This window comes from the organism of the source record quoted next, unplaced genomic scaffold (assembly GCF_019419815.1).
Source record: "Pyrus x bretschneideri cultivar Hongxiangsu unplaced genomic scaffold, Pyrus_bretschneideri_v1 Contig31, whole genome shotgun sequence".
Classification (NCBI taxonomy): Eukaryota; Viridiplantae; Streptophyta; class Magnoliopsida; order Rosales; family Rosaceae; genus Pyrus; species Pyrus x bretschneideri.
Window position 1 is genome coordinate 2,792,266 of NW_025999624.1, and position 18,345 is coordinate 2,810,610.

Sequence of the window (18,345 nt, forward strand, 5' to 3'; positions counted from 1 at the left end):
GAACCATAAGACTCTTTAACAAAATTAAAGAGAATAAGAATTTAGAGATTCTTTACCCTTGAAGCTCATCCTTGATTGCACAAGGGATTCACCCAAGTGGAGGGCCTTCAAGTTACCTCCTTGCTCCTTGGATCTTCCTTGTGATTTTCTCCCTTTTAGTGCTCCTTTTTCTTCTTTGAGGATTTGAGGATTTGTTCTCCAAAACACCAAAAGTTTGGTGTCTCTAAGTCTCCACACCAAAGATGTTGTGTGAAGATGAAATGGATGACTTAGGGAAGAAAGATTGCTAGATGTTCCTAACCCTAAGGTGGCCGGCCTCTATGTTGAAATTTAGAGAAAATATTTCACCCAAATTCTCTTAGAAAACCCTAAGGATGAAATGGCTATAAAGATGTCTTTATACCACCTCACAATGGAGTGGCAAACTTGCAATTAAGCCAAGTTCACTACCCTCCACCCTTATGGCCGGCCATTAGTTGTTATTGGGCTTAATTGCCCATTTTGTTTTAGTTGTCATACAACTTAAACATAATGGGCCTTGTGGACCAAAACGTTTTTGTGCCCCGAAGCCCAAAACTAACTTAAACGCCCAATACGAACGTTTCGTATAATTAATTAACTATTTAATTAATCTTGACCATTCTTCAATTAAACCATTTAATTGCTTATCCATTTCATATAATTTCTTCACTTATATCTTTACTCGGTGTACGATCCATTAGGTTCCAATTAGCGAGGTAGTGGGCGATGTTACTCTTAACGATCGATTGTGAATTGAAACCACATTTCAATTCTCCCTTAAATTAGTGTTTGCTAATCTTTAGGGCTTCCACAAACCATGGGTGACGCCTAGCAGCATGTCATGGTTACCCAAGCTAAGTAGAAGTGGTTGGAGAACCTATCCAGTTACAACTACAATGCAATACGGTCCTTCTCTAATACAATACTCTTAATCACATTGTTTAAGTGATAGTTTGTTTCATGTCTACTATCCAATGTGATACTTCTCTATATGATTCAATTGAATAAGATTTGGAACATCTTCCTTAGTCATATTCATATGCTTTGGCCAAAGACTCTCGAATGATATCTTAGAGTATTCTCCTTCCATCATGGAAGGTTAGAGATCCCTTGTTGTGCATTCATATGCCTACATGACTAGATAGCTTGACCCCAACAATGCCGTGGACACTCCAATGGAATGCTGTTGACATAATCAAAGATCAAGGACCTAACCATTAGACATCAATGATGCCTCAGGTCAAAGGACTACTTTGCATATTGCAACTATTGAGTTCTCACATGACATGTATGTTCGAACTCTCGTTTGATCGTTGTTCAGTGTACTCGATTACTCTTTCGAGCACCTATGTGTTTGCCTTAGTGTCGAATGACTTGAGACTAGTTCATACTCACGCTTGAGTCGACATAACACATACTAACCTTAGCGGATTGTCAATGCCCAATTGGCAATCCTATGGCTAGGAACGTTTTAGGAATGAACATAAGAGAAAGGTCTCGTTAATTTAAACATGTCGTCCTACAAACTGATTAGAAAAGATTAAGGGCTGAGATCTGACTATCAGCAGAAAACTGTCAGGAAGCCCATGTGAGACTCTCATCAAATTTGAAATTAGGACGTCTTAATTTCAAATTAGATTTGACTATCAGCACACAAATTTGAAATTAGGACGTCTTTAATTTGTGTGCCCAGCTTGCTAGAAATTTGCACGCAAGCCTAACTCTACAACTAAGCTAGCCAGAATGAAGTAGGAATGTAGACGTGAAATGCACATGCATGAACAAAACTTTTGAAGTGAGGTGTGTCCCATCCTTGTACATTTCTTCATAGCAAACACAACCCATGTATAAAGAAAAGCCTAAAGCTAGATTGAACATGTGGTATACTTACAATATTGACAAGGAAAACCAAACCTAAAGTATAGACTTTACAAATCTGTCTAGCTGCTGCGCCTAACGTATTTTAGAACATTTATAAAAATAAAGTCTTACTTAGTAGATTTGAATTCCAATCTCATAATTGTCTATAGGTTACGTGGTTACGAGGGCAATGATTTTTATTCTTTGGTCCAATGGCAATAGGTATTATATGACCTTTTGTACTTGTTTGGGGAAGGGGAAGCTTTCTTGTGGCGTTGAATAGGAAGAAGAGAGTTTAACGGGCAAGTTTCACGTTAATTAGTTCAAAAATAGGGTTTAATTTTAAAAATAATTTATTAAAGAAAATTCATTTTATTTTATTGAATTTCTATAAACTTCAATTGTACATAAAAGACGTTGATAAAAATTAAAGATACTAATATTAATGGCATGTTTACTTACTATGAACGAAAGTATGCAAGTATATATTTACATTATAGAGTGGGAGATTTGAGCTAAGGTAAACAAACATTCTATATATATATATATATAAAATCCACTAGATCGTAATGCTAAGCATTGGTGGGTTCGTGTTCTATACATGGGAAGATGTGTTTTTGTAATAGTGTCATCACGTTTAGTTGGTAGAGGTACAAGGCCCATCTTATCCTTTTCTAGTCTTTGAAAGTTAAGATTTCATTCTAATATAAAATAAAAGTTTACTATATTGATTAGTAGTCCGTTGTCGTCCAGCGGTTAGGATATCTGGCTTTCACCCAGGAGACCCGGGTTCGATTCCCGGCAACGGAATTATTTTTTTAATTTTATTAAAATTATTTGTACTCTGAAATAAATAAAAATAGGGTTGGGGTGCTTTAAGTTTTAGAGAATCAGAAAGAAAAGAACATAATGGCGGACGGACGGACGGACGCCAAAAGCCCAAAACCCTGCTCTCTGCTTCTGCCTCAAGCAACTTGTGCCCCACTCCTCTTCCCCTAATTATTTCCTCACCAAATCAATACCCTACCCACTTCCTTCTCTGCATATCAATTTTCATTCATCCATCATCGCGCAGAATCTGCACAACGATTGACACAGGGATTTACAGATGGCTAAGGAAAACAGCTGCTTGACTCGCGTTGCCACCGGCGCTGTAATTGGCGGAGCTGTCGGCGGTGCCGTCGGTATTTCTCCAAAACCCACTTTTCATATTTGCTTCAAGACCCTTGTTTTTGCTCTACTTTTCGCTTTCTTCCCTACCGTATCTTGGCTTTGTTGTGGAATCATCCTTTGATGTTCTTATTTCATCTCTTCGATTACTCTTCCATCTTTTAAATGCTTGTTATTCGGTTTGTTTTGACGGGCATATGCGGAAGTAAAATGGATTTTGTTTTGGGTATTCTAATTTTTGTTGCAGCTTGTAAATTGCGAGGTTGCAAAGACGTTAGGCAGCAGCTACGCGGACTAGGCAGATTAAGTTAATTTATTATAGGGTAAATTATATTTTCATTAATCAGGTTTGCGGTCGATTTTAATTCCTTATAACATATTCAAAACATTTCATTTTCATTATTTAAGTATTATTTTATTTCAAAATAATACTCCTGTTACATTTTTCATCTATTGATGGATTAAGTGCTGATGTGGCTGCCATAATTTTCTTTTTTAAAAAACCTGAATTTTCTCAACACACACAAAAAAAAGGAAATCCATCCCGTCTCCCCGCAACCACCACCCACACCTCTAAACCTCCAACAACAAGAAGAAAAAGAAAAAGAAGAAGGAAGGGAAAAAAAAAAAAAAAAAAAAAGAAAAAGCAGCCCAAACCTAGTCAAAGAAGAAGAAGCCGCCGGCGCTCGACCCAGCTGCCTTTCCCCCCCCCCCGGCGTGCAAACCAGTTGCCTACCTCCCTTCCTCGTGTGACCGCGAACCAGCCGCCTCTGTTTTGTTGGAGTTGAAATTGAAATCCATTTCTCACTCTCCTTTCTGTGTCTCACTCCCCCTTCTTTGTCTTTGGTGGTTTTGGGTGGCGTTCGGACAGAGATGAAGGGTGGGGGTTTCTTGGGTGGACAAAGGAGGACTTGGACTTTGACTCAAATGACAGGGACTAGTTGGTGGTTGGGGTGGGAGAATGGGAGCTGCAGTTGCACTCTTCCTCTTCTTCTAGGTTGCGGGTTTTTGGGTGTGGAGGGACAAACTTGGTTTGGGCATTTTTTTTTCTTTCGCCTCCTGCTTCTCTGTTGTGTTGCAGTTTAGGTGGGGGTGTTTGTGGGAATGGGTGATCAATTTTTTTTTTTTGTGTGATTTGGAAATTCTTGGTAATGTGGTAGTCAAGTCAGCACTTAACGGATCAATGGATGAAAAATGTAACGGAAGTAATATTTTAATAAAATATTACTTAAGGTATGAAAGTGAAATGTTTTGAAGATGTTGTAAAGAATAAAATATTACTCAAATGACAAGGACTAGTTGGTGGTTGGGGTGGGAGAATGGGAGCTGCAGTTGCACTCTTCCTCTTCTTCTAGGTTGCGGGTTTTTGGGTGTGGAGGGACAAACTTGGTTTGGGCATTTTTTTTTCCTTCTCTTCCTCCTGCTTCTTGTTGTTGTTGTTGCAGGTTTAGGTATGTGGGGGGTGTTTGTGGGGAGATGGGATGGTTTCAATTTTTTTTTTTTTTGGGCGTGTGTTGAGAAAATTCAGGTTTAAAAAAAAAAAAAAAATTTTAAAAATTATTTTTTTTTGCCACGTGGCAGACATTTAGAAGCCATGTGGCATATATGTGGTAGTCAAGTCAGCACTTAACGGATCAATGGATGAAAAATGTAACGGAGGTAATATTTTAATAAAATAGTACTTAAGGTATGAAAGTGAAATGTTTTGAAGATGTTGTAAGGAATTGAAATAGACCTCAAACATGATGTATGAAAATTTAATTTACCCTTTGTTATATATTGGTGTAAATAAGTGTCTACTTAAACTTAAAAAATACATAATTGCATTGAGATACATAAATTGCAAAATATAATGACATATAGATTATAAAGTATTAGAACAGAATGAAAACATGGGGAACAAACATATAATGTGTGTTCATTTAAGTAATCAACAATTCTCTTATAACTTATTGAATACAATAAAATGAAAAATAAAGTTATCCATTTTCTGCCTAAGTAAGAGTCTCGACTTAGGCGGGCGCCTAAGCGGTCTAAGCGGATGTCTAAGCAAGTCTAGGTGCCCTTTCTTAATTTTTAATCGCCTAGGAATTAATTGAAGTGCTGGTCAGCTGCCTAGCACTTAGAAGGGGTCTAGGCGGTGCTAGGTGGAGATTTTTAGAATAGTGGTAAATTGGGGTTTCTTTCTATAACTTTTTTGGGGTTTTCAGTAAATAGGTTGACTTGAATTATGTGCACATTCTTTGTGTAGAAAGAAACTATAGCTCAATTTATGTTGCCAAGTTTCCGTTTTGTCCTGGTGCATATGTAGAAGTTGAAGGACTTTGTTTGTGTTTTATGTTGAGCTTGTGCTTTGAATTAGAAGATAATTTTCGGGACAAGTTATTGTCCCTCAACGGGGATCAGAAAGAATTTTAGGCTCAAGATTCTTTACACCTCCTTATCCTTTGCCATGTGAAACACAAAATATGCATAGAGAGAGAGAGAGAGAAAAAAAAAAAAAAACAAAAGAAAAAAGGAATAGGAAACACCGACTTGTTAATAGTAGCAAACTTTAGCTGGCCTGAAATTGTCAAAAGCTGATTACCTATTCCCTTTTTGATTTTTAACAAATCTCTCATGAATCCTTCACTTGTTACCGAAAGAATGTCTTTCTCGTTCTCTCATGTTACTCTCCAAGCCTGTTTTGTTATCTATTGCTAATAGTATACACCTTTCTTACCGTCCAGTTGAGTTGAGGGACCTCTTGGCCAACTCTTTTCCAGACAGTAGTTACACAGCTAACCCTGAAATTGTGTGAAAAGACAGTACATAGCGAGGGACAAAAGTCAGGTATTGTTTGGGGTGCGGGATAACTTTGAAATCAAAGAGAAAAATATGTGATTGGAGTCTTTCAAGTCAGTGAAATATACATTTCCTTCAACTAGACATTGTACAATGACTATCATTTTGCTTTATCATTAAACAAGTGTCGTTTGCGGTACTGTTTTACCTTGAGAGTTTTCTGGATTATTAATCTTGCAAGATCGTTTTTCATATTTATATTATTTTGCCTCTAGCAGAACTCATGGAGCATTTCGTCCTTGATTAAATGGAAACCAGGGTGGAATTAATAAACTGAATACTATTTGTGCGCTATGTCGAGAAAAATGGGTTGACTTATGTTTTTGTATAACTATGTTTCGGGTTCATGATTTAAAAGTTTGATTGGGTGATTTGCACTGTTTTATTTAATCATATTTCTATGTTCAGGTGCAGAGTTTGGTACATATGAGGCTCAATGGTTTAATGTAAGGTTTAAGGAGCATCTTGGGTTGAACTTCAACTTTTGAGTTTTCGGTCAAAACAATATTCTTCTACACTCATCACTTTTTCTCTACTACACCTTGAATGGACACCACAAAACTGTTATGTCTCTTAAGAACGTGTATTAGTTCCAAGTCGCTGAAGCAAGGCAAGCTCGTCCACCAAAAGATTCTCACTCTAGGCTTACAGAATGACCTTGCTCTTTGCAAAAACCTGATAGACTTTTACTTCTCTTGCCATTTTTATGACTCTGCTAAGCTTGTTTTCCAATCCATTGAAAACCCAACCGGTATTTCCCTGTGGAATGGCCTCATGACAGCTTATACCAAGAACTTCATGTTCAACGAAGCTCTTGACCTCTTTGGCAGTTTGCTGCGCTACCCTTATCTTTGTCCTGATAGTTACACTTATCCAAGTGTCCTTAAGGCATGTGGTGCATTGGGTGAAGTTAGTATGGGAAAAATGATCCATAACCATTTGATAAAGATCGGTTTCGTATCAGATATTGTTGTTGCCAGCTCTCTTGTGTGCATGTATGCTAAATGCAACATTTTTGAGTTTGCTATACGGCTGTTTGATGAAATGCCCGAGAGAGATGTGGCATGTTGGAATACTGTAATTTCTTGTTATTATCAAGATGGGCAAGCTCGTAAGGCAATAGACTTGTATGAAAAGATGAGGAATTCTGGATTTATGCCCAATTCAGTAACACTTACGACTGTTATTTCATCGTGTGCAAGACTTTCAGATTTAGAGAGAGGTGTGGATATTCACAAGGAGTTGATAAAAAGTCGCTTGGTTTTGGATTCCTTTGTTTGTTCTGCTCTTGTGGATATGTATGGAAAATGCGGATGTTTAGATATGGCAAAACAGGTTTTTGAGCAAATCCCAATAAAGAATGTAATTTCTTGGAATTCTATGATCACAGCATACAGTGTATCAGGTGACAGTAGATCCTGTATCCAACTTTTTAGAAGGATGAATGATGAAGGAACGAGTCCCACGTTAACTACTTTTAGTAGCATACTGTTGGCCTGTTCAAGGTCAGCCCAACTACAGCACGGAAAATTCATACATGCGTTTATTATAAGAAACAATATTGAGGCTGATATCTACATTTACAGCTCGCTCCTAGATCTCTACTTCATGTGTGGAAGTGTCTCATCAGCTAAAAATGTCTTTGAAAAGATGCCGAAGACAAACACAGCTTCTTGGAATGTTATGATTTCTGGATATGTGAAAGTGGGTGATTATTTTGGGGCTCTGGCCACGTATGATGAAATGAAAGTAGCTGGTGTAAGGCCAAATGCCATCACAGTAACTAGTATCTTATCGGCTTGTTCGCAACTTGCAGCACTGGAAAAGGGTAAGGAGATTCACAGAACTCTCATTGATAGTGAGTTGGAAACCAACGAAATAGTGATGGGGGCTCTCCTTGATATGTATGCTAAATGCGGTGTGGTGGATGAAGCTCTTAATGTTTTTAATAGATTACCAGATAGAGACCTTGTGTCATGGACCTCCATGATCACTGCATACGGAGCTCATGGTCAAGCTTTAGAAGCTTTAAAGCTTTTTGGTGAAATGCAGCAGTCCTATGCAAAGCCTGATGGAGTTACTCTTCTTGCGGTTCTATCAGCTTGTAGCCACGTGGGGCTAGTTGACGAAGGTTGTCACTATTTCAGTCAGATGATCACCAATTATGGAATTAAACCTAGAGTGGAACATTACTCTTGTTTGATGGATCTTCTTGGACGTGCTGGAAGGTTGAATGAAGCATATCAACTTTTGCAAAGAACTCCAGAAATTAGGGAGGACATTGACTTGTTAAGCACACTATTTTCCGCTTGTCGTTTGCACAAGGACATAGATTTGGGTGTGAAAATCGCAGGGTTGTTAATGGAGAAGAATCCCGATGATCCTTCAACTTTTATTATGTTATCAAATATTTATGCTTCTGTAAAGAAATGGGATGAAGTGCGGAAGGTGAGATTAAAGATGAAAGAATTAGGATTAAGGAAAAATCCGGGCTGTAGCTGGATTGAGATTAACAAGAGGATCCAGCCTTTCTTTGTTGAAGACAAGTCCCATTCACAATCAGAAATGGTATATGAATGTCTCGCAAGTCTTGCCAGTCACATGGAGAGAGATGAGTTGTTTCCAAATAGAGCAGCAGATATATGATATACTATAGAGAAAGCAATCTGTATATTCTTGCTGGAGAACTTAAGGCATATGTTAAGAATCCCTGGTATCGGATTCATGGAACTTCGTGTTCCTTCAGATGCAAGGAGATGTAGTATGGAACTTTGCTTCTGATTTATTGTCAGATTTGGTACTTCGGTCTAACTCAAAGGTGGACGTGAAACTATTGATAATGACACTGCTGGAAAGGAATGTGGTAGGGGTTTAAGATGAGTGGCCAACGATTTTCAAATATATTTTGCACCTTCGTGCAGAAATGATAAGAGGAATGTATAACAAATCTTGTCGTGTACTTGAAGAAGTTGGAATCATGCGAGGACTGGATGGAATGGACAAAAGAAATTCACTCCCTTAGACATCTTCTGGGAAGCCTAAAACACTGGACACTTTAGATGAATATGAAGTCCTCGAGGGTTAAAAATGTTGTTCGTTTACCACAAAGCTTAAATCGGGCAGGTATGTCACGCAAGTTTTTGTTATGATAAATTCTTTGTAGGTATGGTTGCACATATCAAATGATTATGTCATAGAAACATGACTAATTGTTATCAACTTTGAACAATACAATATGTTATTTGAACAATAAAGTGCTTTGATGCAAATGTTCGGGTCATAATATAATCCATGTGTGTTTCACTCTTTCTGCTTATGTTCTGTTTTGCTCAATTGCATATCTTGGTTTTGTGCTCTTTGTGTTTCCGTAATGACATTAGATTTCTACACTGTTCAAGCTAAACATCTTCAAAAAGTTGAGTACATTAGGCTGCAAGAAGACCCTTATACAAGAATGTAATTTGGAAGAAGCACCAAACACAAATTTTATGCTTCCGCAATATTCTACTTTCCTTTTTGAGGTAAGCATAAAACTCCTTCAAACGTGCAGCCCGATAACCCAAAAAATGAGCACAAAGTGCTCAGTCCAAGGGTTAGCTGATTTGGTAAGGGGTTTTGCCTCTTGATTAGTGATGATCTAGGGTTTATGGTTACTTTCGTGGTCACCTTTCTCCAGTTTTTATTTAATTGTATGATCTAGGGTATAGAGTATAATTCCTGCATCTTAATTTGTACAATGTAGGATTAGGCGTATACTTACTTGTGTAAGGTGGATGGAGGCACAATGGAGAAACAATGGTGGCAGTGCTGCTTGTTTTGGTCTTTTCTTAGTTGCTCGGAGCTTGATACATCGTCGGAAGTCTTAGCAAGCTACTTTGCTGAATTAAAATGAACAAAATTTTGTTCTGTTTACTAAGTCCTGATTTTAAACATAAGTTAGAATTCATGACGTTTCTGTTGCGCACTGTGATATAGACCATATGGTCAGCACATGATTGAAGACTTCATGTGGGCGATGACATTTATGGATCAAACAGCCAATTGCTTTCCAATGGGTCCAACACCACTCGTAACCGCAGTTCAAGTCACAACAAACAAGGACATCTAGATGTAGCAACCAGAAATGGGAACAAAATTAAAGAAAACGAATCTCATCATGAAACTGAATGGGCTGAGCAAGATGAGCCTGGTGTATGCATCACACTTACTTCCCTACCAGGAGGTGCCAAGGATCTCAAGCGAGTTCGTTTCAGGTATACTGTACTTGCCTACATAACAGTACGTGCCTATGCGGGGGTGTGTTTTTCCCTTTCCGATAAGAGTGTGTATATGTATATGTATAGTATAATGTTCTCTTGCCAAACTCTAGACTGTTTTCAGGCAAGAATCTACCTAATAAGTGGGTTGGATTCATAAATTGCTTATGTTGCTACAGTATCTGTGAGAGAATAATATATATATATATATATATATATATATATATGTTGTAAAATCGATGGTGTATGCAGTGGAATAAATAAAACAAGACACAAAATTTACAAGGTTCCTCTACAGTCAGTGTGACTGGAGTACGTCCTCGGAGCAACAATGGTGCTTTCATTATAATTTAGAATAATAAGAGTACAAAATAACTTTCTCTATGATCCCTTCTCCTCTTCCTCTCTTTTCTCTCTTCCTCTTCCTTCTTTCACAATCTCTTCCGTGAACCTCTTCTTCATCTCTCTTCATTTTATAAGCAAAGATAACACTATTCACTTTACAAATTTTCCACAAATGAATAGTGAAAATACTGTGCATAAATAGTAACAAACTATTCATGTGGGCCATCCACATTATTCACAACTCCCCCTTGAATAGCCACAAGTCTTCGATTGACTTGTTAAAATCTTAGATCTGTTTTATATGCTCCCTCTGATGAGTGTCTCCCCCTGATTTCAAATCATTTAGGCTGATAGTTGATCATTTTACTTCAGTTTCTTAGCGAGAAGAGTTGCGGAAAGAGGTGCTTTACTTGTTGTTAACTTTTCATAGGCTTGTTCTTGAACTGGGTTGGAGGACCTTCTGCTAGACTTCCTCTAAAGGTTTGAATTTACTACTTTTATCTGGAGTTGAATTTGATTCAAGGGTAGTGGACACTTGATCTTGAATCGGTCTTGTGATTTCTTCAAGGGTCATCCAGACTTGATCTTGAATGAAATTGTACCATGAGGAGCTTCATGTGACAAGTGATCTTAGGCTTTGTCGGGGATGAACTGGCACGTGTTTTTTTGTGATTGTCTCCACATGTTTCAATGTATCATTTTCACTTGCCTTATCTATTCCCTTTGCAGAAGTGGTATTTTCCCTATGCAGGTTTGGCATCTTCTCTTGTAGTATTTGTCTTCTGATGTAGGAATGGAATGCAAACCTTGCATTTGAATGATCCTTCACTTCTTGGTGACTCACCATGCGTGGTAGCTTCAATGTAAAAAATCAATGACAGGCTAATTATTCTGCGGTGTTGATGACTGGAGACCTAGCTCCATCAACAGTTGAAGATGAGTACTCAAGAGCAATTCTAGGTAAGCAATCAGGAAAGGTTCCAAGCAGTCGGTTCCTTACCAAAAGTTTGAGTGGAGGTTCCAACATATTGCTTTTTTTATTCATGTCTTTGCAGGTAAGAACAAGAACAAAGGAAAGTACAGGGATATTGCATGATATGAGATATTCTTGCTCTCGTCCTTGATGATATAAGATAATCTTGCTCTGGTGTGACTAGTTTTGAAGAGGTATTCTCAGAGAGGAAGAAAACTGGGTATTTCGAGATGCTTTGTTGAAGATGCATTCTCGGAGATGAGGAAGAGTTAGGTATTCTTGCAAGTCTGCCTTGTTATGGAGAACGAAGGTCGACACATACAGAGATTTTTCAATAGCAAGTAGTGATGTTGTGCCTTTACTTTTGTCAGCAACTGTGGTATAATTAGAACAGTAAGATTTACGCGTTTTCAATTTTGTCAGAGATCTTTGACAAAGTTGCACGCGATATTTGAAAAAGTTGAGATTGCGTCTGAAAAATGCCAACGAACTTTATTCAGGAAAATCTGGCTTTTAAAACTCAGAGAGCGGTGTCTCTTCGATCTTTGAACAAATGGCTCTGTTGTCTCTTCTTTTATAGAGATATCAATTGTGTTCAAGAGTATGCTCAAAAAGATGTTGCCTGTAGAAATTTTCCTTTTCTTGCACTTCTGAGATTTTATTTGACCTCATTTTTCCTTCATTATTTCTGAAAATGGCTTGCTCATCTAACATTTGCTTAGATTTGCGTCTTAGGAGTGATACAGACGAGTAGCGTCAGAATAATATATGGCGTCCGTCCTTCTTATCTTCTAATGGTCTTCTTACGGTTGGGGACTCTGTGATGAAGAATAATATAACCGTTACTGTGGTAGTTAGGAATCTTCTTAAAATCATTTCAAAACGGTCTAATGAGTTAGCCGTTCAAGACTCATTGGCTCTTAGTGTTCAATGTGTAGGCTCTGTATCCAACATGGACCAACGCCTACTTGCTCGAACTCATCAAGTTGAATCATTGATGGCTGAGGTGGCAAGCTTAAACAAGAGATCAGAGGTCTCAAGCACGAGAATAGAGTGTTACACGTGCTTGCAAATAATTACTTGACAAGCATGAAAAGAAAGCTTGACCAGCTTTAAGAATCTGAAAGTTGGATTCAAAATGATCATCAAAGATTCGTGGCTAGATTCCAAAGGCAACTGATGCCTTCCCCTTCTAATGTTTTGCTAAGTACTGGGGTGCCACATGATCAATCTCCAGTGCCTACCCCTTATGGGGTACTGCTGAATACTGAGGCTTCACATGAGCAATCTTTGTGAAGGTTCCCTCCTGTTTCTTTGTTTTAACTCATGTGTATGTAATTTTTTGGAGATATTAATAGATAAGCTTTATTTCATTCAATGTATTGTGCCAAATATAATAAAACTTATACTTCACTAAGATGTGGTACTTCTGGACCAAATATCAATTTATCTTTACCCTTACGAAGATAAATGATCATTCTTATTGTCGACATCCTTTGAGTATTCAACTCATAATCTTCAATCCATATGATTCTTTAATATCATAAACATCATGGATAAGATTCGTGTTAGTATATTGTTCGACCTGCAGTTCGAGATAATATTTCTCTCAACACTTTATAATCTTTCTAGACTCTTCAAGAGTCCTAATTTAATATCAACTCTTGCAAGAGATTTTAGTATGTTGCAATAATATCATAATGATAGTACTCACTAAGGAAATTTATACCATCCATTGGTATTGAGTACATATTTTATGCTTTACTCTTCTGGGGCTTACTTTAAGTAATTTGAATCCTTCATAGATTTTCTACACTTCATGACATATTTATCCTTGGAATTTGTACAGAGCAATTTGCTCCCATATATACTTGAGGGATTTACTTATGGAGATATAATGTAGGCAACTCACAACTCTTCGTATATAATTCTCCATTCATATGAAATCGTTTACAAGAGTATAATTTCAGGTTTCAATTAGTAATATTGTGTCATATCATGTGAGTGTATTTCACTGTATTACAAATGCCGAATATAACCTCTTTGGTTTAACATCCTTTGGCTATTTGTATTGTATTCAAGTATATAGGTCCATTTTTCCACGTTCTTACAAAATTGTAATGGAATTGCCTTTTTTCATTTTTGGCCAATAATTTTGTTAACGGAAAAAGAACGGGACTCAATATCAACACACCTCATTGATGAATTTAGTAGCTACTTGTAAAAAACCAAAATTACCATTGATTATCATCAATCTGTGATCCCATATTCTCATGTGCGTGTGCATGCATAAAAGCTTTTCATTTATTTGGATATCCATTGCCTCTTCAAGAGCATTACACTATCTCTTACAGGATGATCATAGTTTAGAGAATGCGGATCATAACCTCTTCTTGAGAATTATAGAACTTGGATTTTAATCTCCACATAGGGAGTTGAGTCATTGGAACCTATATGTCTATCATGCTTCATGCATGAGACATCAACATTCCCATGTCCGTGGATTGTCCTTTCGGGACGTATACCTATGCAGCGATTGTCATGCTTCCAGTATGTTGCAGTTATGCTTTGGGAATGCAATAGTTCAGTAGTGTTATATTCTTCTTCTTTCAAATGACTAAACCTTTTGAGTCTGAAGGTATGCCACGCTTCAGGCGTGCAACAGATAAATCATTTGCTGCCTCACTATATTGTCCAATATGGACATTAATTATTGTAGGCACATATGCAGCAACTATATGTGATTTCATCACTTTCGTTGCATCATTAAATGCATCTGGCATTTGATTTGCATATCGTTGCATCATTCAATTATTCTGACTTCGCTTTTATATTGATTACTTCATGAATCAAAATAAGACAAATTCTTTTTGTTCGTTTGGAACGGTCTTTTCTCATCATTCTTTTGGAATGATATTTTCTCATCGTTCTTCTGAAACGAAGTTATTTTCTCCCCCTAACGGCGGGAAAATTGTCTTATCAAAATGACAATCCACAAACCATGCAGTAAACATATCCTCAGTCAAGGGTTCCAAATATTGAATGATAGATGGTGTTCAACGTCAATGCCCAATTGGTGATCATGCCTCATTTCAGTACGTTGTGGCAGTGCAATAGGCACAAAGATAATACAACCAAAAACTCGTAGATGTGTAATGTTTGGTTAGTGCCCAAACACGAGTTGTATTGAAAAATATTGATGGTTGGCAACACGTCTCAACCGAATTAATATTGCATCATGTAAAATGACATGTCCTCATGTAGAAACTTGGCAATTTCATTTTCATTAGTAGAGCGCGGGTAATCAATTTCATCCGCTTAATAAATACTGCTGCTAAACCATTTTGAGTATGGATGTAAGGAACTTCTGGTCCTTATTTAATAGTCTGTAGACTGAGGCTCTTATGGCTTTTGTTGCAATTAAGTTGAGACACTGCGACACTTTAAACTTACTGTACTCATTAAGGAACTTTATGTCTTGATCTTGAGGATCAAGGGGCTTCATGTCCGATCTTTTTGTATAATGGAACTTCGGGTCCAATCATTTTATATGATGAGGTTCAAGAAACTGCAGGTTCTGATTTGATCAAGGAACTTCGAGTTCTATTTATACTCATCGTAACAAAAGAAGTACAATAAATAAATTAAAGCAATAGGCGGTAATTCCAGCTATAGTAAATAAATTGCATTTAAGTAAATGAAGCTTGTGACAAAAGCTTTAATTTAGCACCATTCACATAAATCAAAACTTAAAGCAGTAGGCGGTAAAACCGTCCATGATAAATAAATTGCTTTAAAGTAAATAGAACGTATGAACATGTTTTAAGCCAACATTATTCACATAAATCAATATATTTTCCTTCTTTCTTTTCAGATGGTGTAACACCATCCAAAAACCTTTACCTCTTTTTTTATTATTATTTTTTCTTATTCATTCACATGTTGTACAATTGCTTTGCTTTTATTTTTTATTTTTTATTTTTGTTTTCATTTCACAACTCTAAGTCCTTTTAGTTATTCAGGAAGTAATAGTAACAATAAGTTCCAATTGGTGTTCCTCCTCCAGTTAGTTTCGAAAAAGTGGAAACGGTTCTTATAAGTTTTGGAGTTAAGAGTGTCTGTTTCGAAATGATTCCCATAAGTTTTGGAGTCAAGAGTGTCTGCGACTTATGAGAAGATCAAACCGTTAGATTTAGTTCAAATTTTAGTATGATATGGATAAGAGGATACCGAACAGCTTTTGTGAAGAAACAATTTCAATCTGAGCTACCAAAATGGAGTTTTGGTACTCATAAGGTGCCTGTCCAATTTTCTGCGGAAATAGGAAACTGGTTTGGTATTTCAGGCATCTTCGATGATCGCACCGTTGGAATTTTTTGAAAATTTGGTATGTTGTAGATACTGGGCGGACGAACAACTTTGAAGAAGAAAGTATTTCAATCCGATGTTTGCAAGTTGGAGTTCCGAGGCTGTTTAAATGGTTGTCAGATTCTCTACGAATTTTGAGTCTGTACTCTTTTGCTTCTACAAAGGATGATATACAGTCATACAACAACATATATATATATATATATATATATTTTCTTTAGGAAAATCAGCTGTACAAAGATTTTAAGATGAAATGAAAAGATTTTCTTATCTGTGAGATTCCAGGCGACAGAGGTGAACATGATTTGTAGTATTGTGCTTTCCACTAACAAGAGAGCTTCTCGTGCTGATAATGTGTTGTAAAATCGATGGTGTGTACAGTGAAATAAATAAAACAAGACACAAAATTTACGAGGTTCCTCTACAGTCAGTGTGACTGGAGTACGTCCTCGGAGCAACAATGGTGCTTTCATTATAATTTAGAATAATAAGAGTACAAAATAACTCTCTCTATTATCCCCTCTCCTCTTCCTCTCTTTTCTCTCTTCCTCTTCCGTCTTTCACAATCTCTTTCGTGAACCTCTTCTTCATCTCTCATTCATTTTATAGGTAAATAGAATACTATTCACTTTACAAATTTTCCACAAATGTATGGTAAAACACTGTGCATAAATAGTAATAAACTATTCATGTGAGCCATCCACATATTATTCACAGCAATATATATATATATATATATATATATATATATATATATATAGAGAGAGAGAGAGAGAGAGAGAGAGAGAGAGAGAGAATTTTATATGCACTATAGAAGTTTAACATATCATTAACATACTCAGACTGTATTCCCAATTTATATCATAATGCAGTCGGAAGCGATTTAGTGAGAAACAAGCAGAACAGTGGTGGGTAGAGAATCGAGCAAGAGTATATGAACAATACAATGGGAGAAAGGACTGTGCTCGCTGACATGTGGGAGCAGTCATCTGTAAATGAAATTGATATTTTTTTCAGGTTCAAGCTTGGGTTACGAACGTCTAATTCGTTAATTAGCGTTGCCTTTCATTCTCATAAAGGTTTGAAGAAGCAAAGGTTTGGTATAGGAGGGAGATTTTTAATGGGTTTGATTGCGTTTTAAAATTTTTCCATTTTTCTCTAATTTTGTTGTGTTCCAATTTTCCCTATGTTCCTTGTGTGGGGGTTTGAGGGTGAGAAATGTAAATTCCTCAATGTGTTTACGCAATGGTTCGTAACGTGTATGTTCGATGCATCGCCTACGCTAACATGCACGCATTGTACATGATATAACCTTCTCTACGCTGCCATATGATGTGAAAGTGCACATAATTCACCAATCACAATGTTGTGTACTGGAACAATGGAACAGTTGTAGAATCGATCCTCTCGCTTGGGGCAATCACTTGAATTTCCATAGGGAAGACGTTAAGCCTACATCCTTTGTTTTACAGAAAATTAAATGAAAAATGTTTCATAAACGTTTATTGGTATCTCATGTTTTGTTTAACGGCATTTTAGCCAAAATGGTTTTTGAGATTTACATAATTTTTCATTTTGGTCCCTGAGATTTGAAATCAAAAGAATTGGACCCTGAGTTTGTCCACTATCAATCATTTTAGTCTTTTCATGAAAATTTGCATAAAATAAGAATAAAATGATAAAAATGGTCAAATCATTTTGACCTATTGTTTATTAAATTAAGGGTAATTTTGTCATTTAATTCTTATTTAACATAATTTCTCAACCAAGGACCAAAATGATTGATGGTGGACAATCTTAGGGACCACTTCTATGGATTTCAAATCTCAAAGACCAAAGTGAGGAGTTATGCAAATCTCAGGGACCATTTTAGCTAAAAAGCCTTATTTAACGCATGATTTGTTAGTCGCTATATGACACATTGACTCACTAGAAATTCAATAGAAATCATCTACTTGCATCCAGAGTCTATACGACGCAATAAGCAAAGTAGCCTCTTTAGTTGGACTCATGTATCAACATGCTAAAGCTAATAACCGCATTAAACTCAATATGGCCCAATAAGCAAAGTAGGTCAACATGGTTAATTGATGTAGTCACTCCATGAATAATGCCCAACGCCTACACGGCGCAATTTGCGGTATAACTCCAAGTCAGGTTTGTTCTCTGGTTTTGGGTTTCAGGCACAAAGTTGACAAAACATAACCTATTCTTTGGTTGAAAATCTTGGGAGTACGTCTATTGTTTAACTGTGGCCAGAAATAGGCTGAAATACCTTTAGCATTTCTGAGCCCCATTGTGAATTGATCCTACCTTTTAGGGTGTGACTTCAGAATAAAAATAAAATCACATCATTATGTTGGCTATCACACCTTCCATTCAAAGAATAATTTTTAGCTTCAATTGCACTTTATTTGTTTGATTCAAGGGATATTTTAATTGAAAGAGCACCAAACCCTAGCTTCAATGGTGCTGTTGGCCCTTGCTAAGGCTTGCCAGCAAAATTTG

At 36.9% G+C, this 18,345-nt stretch overlaps 1 protein-coding gene and 1 non-coding gene across 3 annotated transcripts; both read left to right on the plus strand.

Moving 5' to 3' along the window:
- The first annotated feature begins 2,619 nt into the window (after positions 1 to 2,619).
- Positions 2,620 to 2,691, plus strand: TRNAE-UUC. Its single transcript has one exon. It is a non-coding gene; the product is annotated as a tRNA-Glu (tRNA).
- A 70-nt stretch (positions 2,692 to 2,761) lies between these two features.
- LOC103933421 (pentatricopeptide repeat-containing protein At5g27110) lies at positions 2,762 to 10,320 on the plus strand. Of its 2 annotated transcripts, XR_007260470.1 has the most exons (3): positions 2,762 to 3,065; positions 6,304 to 9,018; positions 9,638 to 10,320. XR_007260470.1 is itself a non-coding variant. In XM_048590308.1 (2 exons), the coding sequence occupies exon 2, from the start codon at positions 6,442 to 6,444 to the stop codon at positions 8,539 to 8,541; it is 2,100 nt and encodes a 699-aa protein (XP_048446265.1). In that variant the 5' UTR covers positions 2,762 to 3,065; positions 6,304 to 6,441; the 3' UTR covers positions 8,542 to 9,204. The 2 variants fall into 2 exon arrangements, 1 of the variants encoding a protein (XP_048446265.1); XM_048590308.1 differs by lacking the exon at positions 9,638 to 10,320 and having other exon boundaries at positions 6,304 to 9,204.
- Positions 10,321 to 18,345: the final 8,025 nt, after the last annotated feature.